Here is a 10,881-nt window from a genome sequence, read left to right as displayed (position 1 = left end):
CTCTGGGGCAAAAATAAAATAAAATACACCAACTACCACTGATCCGGACACCAGGTGCGTTTGGGGCCCCTCGGGGCCCGAGGCCCCTGCTTGCTGGTAGGCCTACTGCTGCCTGCGGTGGAGCCGCAGCTGTTATGCAACAACCGGCTCTCGGCTGTTTCCGTCGAGTCTCCTCGGTCTCACTCGTGTCTCCACCAACTCGCAGCTACATACGATCTTTGTGTATTACGTCAGACGGATGGGGAGGGCGGGGCTTGGTGGGAGCGGGCAGCTTCTGATTGGCTGACAGGTCGAGCTGTGTGAAGCGGTATATAAGCGAGCGCAGCGGCGAGGGGCAGCGGGGGTTCGTCTGACACATGCTCGTCCGGAGCCGGAGAAAGAGCCGCAGACAAAGAGAAATGTCAGAGTGAGTCTCCGCTCCGGAAGAAAAGAGGACGAGGATTTAACTCATTATTGATCTGACGATAGCCTACGCAAGAGGAGGGCGCGCGACGCATCTGTGAGTAACCTTCATCCATTCATATAATGTTGCGCGCGCGTGCGTGTGGCGCATGTGGTGCGTTTACGACCGAGCTTCGTCATTAAAGCTGATGTAGGCTACATGGCTGCAGGTCTGAGTGTCCTCAGCTCACACTGAGGCGGTGTGAGCCATGCAGGTCAATGGGAGGCGGGTCCGGGCGGCCGGTGTGTGTGTGGTGGTCCCCGCTCAGACACACTGACGGTCTGGTTACACCTCCACTCACACACTGGGACGTCTCCCGGCGCTTCCTGCTAAATATAACTAATAAGCTCACTGGATAATCTGTTATTGATTCAATGTGGGGAATTAAAACTCAACTTAAAGTGCATTTAGTTCATCTAATGTCCTGCTGCAACAAACCCTGCCTGCTGTGTCTTTATTAATACTTATTACCATGTCATAGTTTATATGTTAATGGAGATATACCATTCTAATAAAGTAGGCTACTTATAGTTACTATGTATATATATATGGTTATAATCACACAAATGCATACAGTTCACAAAACGTGACGATTAGCTAATAATGCAGGTTGATTCGTGACAATACAAACTGTTAAGACGTGATGAGGGATGTGTTTGTGGCTTCTGTGTGGCTCTTGTGTGCTGCCTGAACTTCACTTTGACTAATCGAAAGTAAGACGTCACATCATGCAAAATAGCACAGATAGATCTTTTAGTTCACCCTGTGCTGCATGTGAATATTTTCACTGATCATTGTAATGTTATGGAGGTGGAGCTGACTATCATGAACTACTGTGCCATGGGCTACAGATTTATTACATATTTCACAATGTGATGTAAAATCTGAATCTCGTAGGCGTGAGGTTGATTTCAATGGAGGAAGCAGAGTTGTGTTTCCTCATAACTGTCCACAAACCTCAGATTTGTGTTTCAGCACTAAATGTTAAACAGTAGGCTATTAACTAAGTGCAGAGGAAACGAGAAGACAACGACACCCCCCTCCCACCGTGTGTCTGTGTAATTGTCTGGTGACCACCAACTCATTCACACCTCTTTACATTTGTGAATGTGATTCAGCTGCTTCTTTGTTGTGCAAAAGCAGAATTTACTTTAGTTCAGTGGCTCCTTTTTGAACCTCTTTTTGCTTACAAATGAAGCCACAGCTAGACGCATCGCCCTCGTCCTCAACCAGGATGTCTCAGATCCAGATTGTAAATTTGTTCCATGAGTAAATGTCAAATTCGGTAAAGCAGGACTGTTTTTAGTTTGCTTTCTCTTTACTCACCCCTGCCTTTGAGGAGAGGAACTGTGTGTCATGTTGTATGTAGGAGGCCAACAGGATGGAGGTAAAAGATCACAGGTCGCACCAAGAACCGCAACAGTCCACTTCAGATTGATTTAATGACCAATCAATGAACCAAAACAGCAGAGAAGGTGATGATTGTCCTTTTTAAACATCTTCATTATCCACACAGATGCTTTATTGTTACTTCCCTCTGGTGTATTGGGCTCGTGAGGAGCTATTTGTCTCCTCTGCACTTATGGCTGCAGCCTCCACACATTCCTGCAGGCTGCGTTCAGGCGTTCTTTAGGCAGATAATTAAAATCTTATTAGCCGCCTGGTCGGGGCAGATGGCACACGGGCCAAGCGGCAGCCACAGGGACGGTTTCAGGACGCCGTTTGCACAGGTGCCATATGGAGCGTTTCTCATGTGTTGGGGGCGTTTGTCCTCCTGGGTCAAAATGGACCTGCTCTGTTTGATTGTTTATAAAACAGTTACATTACATAATTTCAGACAAAGCTCTTCCTTTTTTACTTTTAGCTAGTTCTACAATACAGAGTACGTCAAGTTACAACGCCATCAATGCAGTGTACTGTGTGAATAGAGCAGCAGAAAAATAGATATGAAAATGATGTACAGTTAAGATGGGTCTCAAAATGAAGAGAATACACAGGACCAGGTAGCAGAGATGAGTAATGGATGAGTCGATATAGCAAGCTATAAATAATTATGTACAGTTTAAGGTGAGTGCTGATAAAGAAGAAAACTGGTGCAATAAATTTGAATGAAACTCCCAGGATTCAGTAGCATTACTGCAAAATGTGTGGTAAAGGACGATCAACAGATAGTCACAGTGGTTTTTGCTCGTAGAATAGACGACACGCTGAGTTGGGGACGGTTTGAAACCTGTCAATCACAGGGCAAGTACATAGCGTGGCACTGCGCCTCAGCGTCCGTCACTGAAAGTGCTGTATCATTGTTGTCATGCGTGTTTATCAACACTTTAATGAGACGTGTCATGGCGACTACTTCAGGTCACGCAGGCAATTTAGGGTCAATAAAACCTCTGCAGGTCCAATTAGACTCATCTCCTATGAACAAGTAGATCGATGACAGATAAACTATCAGTGAATTAGGTCAAGAAAATATTTGAGCTGACAGTTTGAGGTGGAATCAAACACAGGAAGAGCTGATGCTATCGGCCTGGTTTAACCTGACGTGCCGGGCTACAGCTCAGCCGTGAAGGTGCAGGAAGTTTACGGGCTTCACAAAATAATTAGAATATGTTTTCCCAACTTCCTCTCCTGGTTTCTTAAAACACACATTTTGACAGCTTTAACCGTCTGGACATTTAGCAGTTTCTTAGTTTCTTCCTGGAGGTTTCTGCCGTTAGTTAAAGAGGCATTAGTCACTTTTTCTTGGCAAGATGGTTTGCATTTTTTCCCCCCCCTTTTTTCTTCTCTTTTCCCAAAAATGAAAGCAGACTGATTGTCCTGTCAGATCACTTCCTCAAAGTAGGCTAGTAGGGCTGCACGTAGTCATGCACAGTGTGTGTGTGTGTGTGTGTGTGTGTGTGCAAGTCTGTGTGAGTCTACGTATATGTGAGTTTGTGTGCTTTTGGCTATGAAACACATTCTGCTCCGGCCTCCGGGCCCAGTGCCAACCTCTGCACAGCACTTATGTAACTCCCTTTATCTCTCCCAGCTTCTCCCACTCTCTGGAGTCCCCTCATTCCTTCTCTCTCTCTCTCTCTCTCTCTCTCTCTCTGTCTCTCTTTTCTTTTCCTTTTCTTTCTTCCCTTCAATTATTCACTTCAGGCTTCTTGATTTACTTTGTTCTTCTTCTTTTCTGTTTTGTCCTCTCCTGACCTCTCGCTATCCGTCTGTGTAAGCATGACGCTGCAGATTGTTAAGAGCAACCAAGGCTTGTCATTATGCAGTCTCCCCACCCCTCCGCCGCCGCCGCCGCTGCTGCTGCTCTGCAAGTGAGATCACAGTTGGCACCGTGGGCTCTGTGTATTGGGTTTCACACTTTTTCTGTGTGTCAGTCTGTAGACGGTCAGTGAGCTCGACCCCGCATTCAGCTGTTTAATCTGTGGGAGTGGAGACAGAGAGACGTTGTGTCACACCGGCATTCATGCACAGTGACTCTGGTTTTTAATGGTCAGCTCGTTCCCGACCCTGACCACAGAAAATCAATGAAAGTTGGCATCAAATGTTGCGTCAAACTAAGAGTTCCTCATTAAAATCCTTGGTTATTAACATTGGTTAATCATGACAGAGGGTTAGGGTTAGGGGGTTAAGGTTCATTTATGAAGCATTCTTCCTTCATTGATACTGATTAGTATGTCATTTATAGACACAGTTATCTATACTTAAGCTTACCTATTAATACTAACCATTAGTACACGTTTGCATCATTGTTTGATCCATCATTTCTGATGTATGAAAAAAATATAATTAAATCCATTATAGATCAGTTTATTGTTTATTAATTACATCTTAAATAGTATTAATGTTAAGATGAATGTTCTAAATGTCTAAGTTATTTTTAAGTGATGCCATAAGCTTTATACTGAGCAGCAATACTGAGAGTTTAAATTTAAACAAATCATAGAAAAACCATAAAATACTAAAACTCACAGATTCACTTTGGAAGGAAGAAGTTAGAAGCAGCGACTAAGGTTTGATCCAGCTGCTGATGTTATATTCATACTCAAACAACATTTTAATTCAGTGAGATTTAACTCCAGGAGAGGAGGTGCGCTTGTTTTTTTTTACACAGGCCCCCAGGCTGTTAACATCCTGTGATGAACTCGACAAACTGCGTCATGTGGTCGTGGAAATGGATGGAAAAGGGGACTTTTTAACATTTCTGTCCTGCATGTGTGTTTTTTGTGTCTTCCTCTTTCATCTCCATGAGTCACACACAGTCTCACGTCTCAAGTGTGTTTCCGTGGTGATTGTTAATGTGTGTTAATGATTAAAAGTTACAGCATTAATGATGACAACAACAATAGCAACAATGATGATAATAATAATAATAATGATAATAATAATAATAATGCTTTTTTTTCTCTTCTCAGTCAAAATGGATCTTCATGACAAAGAAGAGGTTTTGCCTGTGGTGATCATTGGTAAGACACACATACACAGTTGTAATCTTGTGTTATCTGGCAACTGAAATATAAACTGAACATGACTGATTATAGAAGAGGAGAGAGGACCTTTGTCCAGCCGTGTGAAAACATCTGTAACAGAAGGGTAGTGATTACATCATTCCTTTTTGCCAAGTCATAATAAGTCCTTCATGCACAGAAAGTGTTAAAAACACTAGCGTTAGCCACAGCAGGAAGTTATGAATGAAAGCCTGAGGCAGAGAGTGAAACACCAAATGTTTGTGAGGCCTGTGCATGTGTGTGTGTGTGTGTTGTTGCTGCTGCTGCTGTACGGCTGCTAATCAGGTCAGTAGCTCAGCAGGGGACAGAGGACAGAGGTCAATGGACCCACCACCACCACCACCACCACCAAATGTCCTTCTTCAAAGTTAAACTGAGAGTAACATTATTTTATAGACACAGTTACATTTGATGTACATTTTTTATCTGTTGTTGTAAAGCATTCAGGTGATACCATAAAAAGTAAAAGTTGCTCTGCTGAGTCATTGTCTTGTCATGCAGGTAAATATGCAGCTTGTCGAGTCATGCTGAGGTGTGCTTTGACTGGGTGTGTGTGTGTGTGTGTGTGTGTGCGTGTGTGTGTGCGTGCTGACCTTACCTGAACCATGTAGCGAGCTTCAAAACTTTGTAGCAACTCATCTGCTGCTGTACAATTTCGATAATAAATATGATATATAAAAATGCATTTTTAAAACAGGTGATAAGCGCTGTTACCACAGTAACCAGGTACAGAGACACACAATACGCACAACAACAACACTCTCTCACTCTCTTTCTCTTTTTCCGTCTCTCTGTGTCTCCCAGGTAACGGCCCCTCAGGGATCTGTCTGTCCTACCTGTTGTCAGGTTACACCCCCTACCTGTCACCTGAGGCATCGCACCCCAATCCCCTGCTGCAGAGCAAGTTGGGAGAGCAGCCTCACCTTTCTCTCTTGGAGCAGGTAAAACACACACACACATGCACACGCACGCACACACACACACACACACACACACACAAACAGAACCTCACAGTGTCTTTTGCTTTTCTCTCTCCAGGACCTGGAGTATCTGTGCGAGGGGCTCGAGGGCCGGTCGTCCAATCCCGTGGCCGTGCTCTTTGATTCTCTGCTGCTGCCCGACAGTGACTTCGGTCTGGACCACACGTCGCCGCTGGAGTGGAGATACGAGCCTGAACGGGCCGTCCCCCACCTGGTGCTGGGGAAGGGTCCACCTGGAGGAGCCTGGCATGTATGTAGCTTGAATTACCCATTCTGTACTAATTATTGATTATTTATAAAAAATAAATTTAAAAAAAGCAAGAGGTCTGACAAACAGTGAGTTCATGTGCACTAAAAGTGGATAGGAATCTTTATATTTATTTATTAGTTTGTATTTTTACGCTTGGCTTGAGTGATATGGTCTACATATTGTGTTGTTGGTAATAGCATCGTGACAGTATTACATATTTTATTTGCAATGTTTACAGACTTGCTGAAAACAATGGCATAACAGGAACTTGTTTTTCTGCATGAATATGAAAATGTGCTCAGCAGATATTTTTCTAATGTGTGCAAATAAGCTTTGTTTCCCTTTGTCAGCTGCTTATTTGCACACATCATCATAATGTCTGCTGAGCAAATTTGCTCTGCCACATGACACCAGGTGAACGTGACTGTAGCTTTGACTCTGTGTGAACAAGCAGAAGAAGGTTTCATGTCCTTTTGTTCCCTCCCAGGCCATGGAGGGCTCCATGCTCACCCTGAGTCTGGCCAACTGGATGGAGCTGCCGGGACTCAAACTGAAGGACTGGATGAGAGAAAAACGCAGGTTTGTCCAACTTGAAACCACCTGATGTAGTTTCCCAGTGTACAGATGTTAGTCCTCAGCTTTTACAACAATAATTAACTTTTTTCTAAGTAAAACATAAATAAAACATCCAAAAGGAAGGGTGCTCTTGCACTTCAGCCAGGTAAATCGGTGCTCTCAGACAGGACCAGTAGGTAGAAAGGTGCAATTGGGTCACTTCACGAGGACTAAACCCAAAGAAACGACTGGAGCACTCGATATAATGCAGATATTTAATAATAACAGGTGCACAACACGTTTGTGCGTGTTGTGCACCTGTATTATTATTAAATATCTGCATTATATCGAGTGCTCCAGTCGTTTCTTTGGGTTTAGTCCTCGTGAAGTGACCCAATTGCACCTTCATAAATAAAACATCATCACTGATGTTACCTTTATTACGGTTACATAAATACATCCTCTGGAAATATGAAAAACAGCATACAAAGTTTTAATGTACTATTACATGTACATATTTAAATATCTATATTATGATTTTCCATATGGTATAAGATGTTGTAACCAAGCATGTGATAAATTCAATTGAATATATATTTGATTTACGTATGCAAATGTATTAAAGCAGCATACATATCAGTTAGATATATATGTCAATATGTAAAGTTGTTGCAGTTTCTCATATGGTTCATCTATAAATTGTACATATGGGCTTTTATTTTCTTTTATATATTAAATGTAATGTATCCGCATCTGTTACATAAGTGTGTGGGTGTGTCTCCTGTGAGTCATACAGGATGATGATTCTCTCTCTTTACAGGATGATCAGACATAAACAGGGAAGTGTTGTATAAATAAATAGGAGCCACAGATCACAGGCTGTGTTCGTCGCTCTCTCTCTCTCCCAAATTTGTTTTTCAAATGTTTCCGGCTGAACAACACTGGATTTACATGAAATAACTAACAGCTGATGAACTTAGAAAGAGTCAGATCTTCACCTCCTCTGTTAACTTACTGGCACTAACACACTTGGTTTTGTGGTTTATGCTTACTTGTTATCCTCTTTGCCTTGTTATGTAAACACAGTTCCGGTGTTGTCAAAGTCAGTTTTATTGTCATTTCTGTTACATGTACAGGACAAACAAACAGACTAAGATTGCAAAGCACTGGCATTTTCTGTTCAACCCAGTGTGTAACATTAAAAAAGTATGAAAACTATTCAGAATATATGAATATTTAAAAATAAAAAATATATAAAACTATAATGTAAGGTTCAACCTGGGCAGGAAGGTCAAAAAAGGGCTTTAAAAAGTAAAGTAAATGTATTTAGAGTAACTTAAAGCTGGTTGGTATGTGTGTGTCTGTGTGTGTTTTGTATTAACGTGTATTTTCATGTTTGTCTCTTTCGTTACAGAAACGTCCGTAATGACCGCGCCACACCAGCGGAGATCGCCTCCTACTACCAGCACTACGTTTCCCAGATGTCGCTGGAGCAGAGCTTTGCCTGCAAAACCACCGTCACCTCGGTAACCAGGCAGTACGGCAACCAGGAGGGGTCGCCGTCCTACTGGAGGGTGACGGGACTGCAGCGGCGAGAGGGGGAGGAGCTGGGAGGTACAGAGAGCTGAAGTTCTTCTGGTTCATGTTGTAGCCTGTTGTTTAAAAAGAGTGACATCTATAACCACCCTCCTCTTCCTCCTCTCATCCTCTTCCTCCTCCCGTTAGACGGCTCCTCCGTCTCCGAGGAGGTGCCTTTCTCCCTGTTGGCTCAAAACGTGGTGTTGGCGACGGGGACCCACGACATCCCGGCCCGGCTCGGCGTGGACGGCGAGTCCCTGCCCTTCGTCTGCCACTCCTTCTGGGAGCTGGAGGCCGCCATCTCCCGAGGGGAGCTGGACCAATCCTCGGACCCGGTGCTCGTGGTGGGGGCGGGGCTAACGGCGGCCGACGCTGTACTGGCCGCCCACCACCTGAACACACCCGTCTACCACGCCTTCAGGCGCTCGGTCACTGACCCGGGCCTCATCTTCAACCAGCTGCCCAAACTGCTCTACCCAGAGTACCACAAGGTGAGGAGAGGTGTTGATCAATCGATTGGTTGATTGCTAGAAAGTAAATCTATTGAAACCATCAGTTATTATTAGATAATAAAAAAATTTGATTAGATGAGATCAGTCAATAATGAAAATAATTGCATGATTATATTAATGATTGGTAGTTGATTTCCTGCTTCCTGATCAATCAAAAATAGAGCTAGTCAGAGCTAACCTCTATTCCTGACCTTTGACCTCCAGGTTCACCAGATGATGACGCAGCAGCAGCACCAGCCGAGCCCTCCGCTACAGGACCACGCCCAGAACCACCGCTCCACCCCCTCCTCTCCCTCCTCCCTCCCCCCGTCTCCCTCCTCCTACCCCGGCTACCTGAGCTTCCCCCGCCACAGGGTGGCGGAGTTCAGACCCGACCGAAAGTGCGTCCTGGAGTCGGACTCGGGCCAGCGGACCGTGGTCCAGGTCTCCAAGGCCCTGGTCCTCATTGGTGCCCATCCCAACCTTTCCTTTCTGGAAGACAACGGGCGTCCGCTCAGCATCAACCCCAAAGAGCCAATCACGTGCCGACGAAACCCAATCGAGGTGGACCCGTTCACCAACAGCGTGGTCGCGGCAGACGGGCCGGGCTTGTACGCCATGGGGCCTTTAGTGGGCGAGAACTTTGTGAGGTTCCTGAAGGGAGGGGCGCTGGCGATTGCTAGCGACCTCGCCAAGAGACAGAGAGAGGAAGTGGGGCGAGGAGAAGTGGGCGTGGCCACAGACAGACTAATGGACAAATGGGTGGACCGAGAGGTGACCACACAGAGAGCAGCAGAGCTTCTAATCGGGGACTCGTAGCAGGTTTTCTGGGACTGAGAGTTGAAGCGGACTGAAGCAAACCGACCTACTCTTATCAGAGATGAAACTGGAACTGATGCAAACAAAAGCCAATGGTCACATTTCCCAGAATTCACAGTGCAGGGAAACCAAATGTGCTGCTGAGCAGGAAATAGCCAACACATGGACTCTGCAGCTACTGGTTCTGATGGGTCTGGTATCTTCTTAGATCTACTGTAGCAAAAAACAGGCGGCAGAGCTGAGGCCTCACGTGTGAAGGCCTGAAGCATCTGGAGAAGCTGCTGCGCTGGTACAGAAGTGAACGTTAGTCAGATGTGAGTCAGAGAGGGAAATTAAAACACTAAAAAGATGTGGAAACATGTTTAAAACATGGCGCTCCATCATGAATCCATCCCTGTAGGCAGAAGCTGTAACTTCAGCCGACCAAAACTGAACACCAATGTCAGTTTAACATAGAATAAACTGGCAACGCCATCTTAACCTATCCACAAGTTTCCGAACGTCCTCTATGGGCAGGTTTGGTGGAATTGTACGGTTACGTTTCCATGGTTTTCAGTCGTTGTCATAGTTGCGGTAAACGCATGGATCTATTAACGCTGGCTTTTAACACGGATGTCAATTTGTGTGATATCCACTGTTAAAAGCTGGTGTGATGATCCATGCGTTTTACAGATTTTCATTGGGAAAAAAAAAAAAAATCCATGCATTTACCGCGACTACTGAAACCATGGAAACATAAACATAAAATTCCACCGGAAGAGCAAAACCGGCAAAACAGGCTTACGTTTTTGACGTTCGGAAAAAGGTGGATAAAATACCACCATTAAAAATCCAGTCTAAACATCACAATGTTGATTTAACATTGAGTTTTGATGATGATCTGGTTTTCATTTCAGTTACAATCCCCAATGATTCAACTACTTTTATTCAGTATTTTCAGTGTACAAACATACAAATACAACTTAACTTCAACAAATTATTTAAAGTGACTAATGTAAGAAATTTTGTGAACTGATAAGCTTTTATCCTGGCTGTTTCTCTGGTTAATATAACACACAATTTAGAGAAAATATCACTTGAACTTTACTTTGGGCAAAAAGACTTAGGCCAGATTAATAAACTGGTACTGTTTTATCAGTAGTGACTATTTTTTAATATGAATATGTGTCTCCTCATATTTAGGAGTAATTTTTCAAACTCATTTACGGAATTAAAGATGTTTTAATTTACCTTTGTAAATGACCTCTCCAGCCCGCCTGCAGTA

The 10,881-nt window shown here is 44.0% G+C and overlaps 1 protein-coding gene across 1 annotated transcript; it reads left to right on the top strand.

Annotated features, from left to right (window-relative positions):
* The first annotated feature begins 342 nt into the window (after nucleotides 1-342).
* On the top strand, nucleotides 343-10,118 carry osgn1 (oxidative stress induced growth inhibitor 1). The gene is made up of 8 exons (XM_085776828.1): nucleotides 343-499; nucleotides 4,852-4,902; nucleotides 5,749-5,885; nucleotides 5,983-6,174; nucleotides 6,662-6,753; nucleotides 8,144-8,343; nucleotides 8,455-8,798; nucleotides 9,024-10,118. The coding sequence occupies exons 2-8, from the start codon at nucleotides 4,857-4,859 to the stop codon at nucleotides 9,615-9,617; spliced, it is 1,605 nt and encodes a 534-aa protein (XP_085632954.1). The 5' UTR covers nucleotides 343-499; nucleotides 4,852-4,856; the 3' UTR covers nucleotides 9,618-10,118.
* Nucleotides 10,119-10,881: the final 763 nt, after the last annotated feature.

Source organism: Trachurus japonicus, chromosome 5 (assembly GCF_045865225.1).
Source record: "Trachurus japonicus isolate A0001 chromosome 5, Traja_1.0".
Classification (NCBI taxonomy): domain Eukaryota; kingdom Metazoa; phylum Chordata; class Actinopteri; order Carangiformes; family Carangidae; genus Trachurus; species Trachurus japonicus.
The sequence above is the reverse complement of the archived record's forward strand: the minus strand, read 5'-3'. Positions and strand labels throughout refer to the sequence as shown.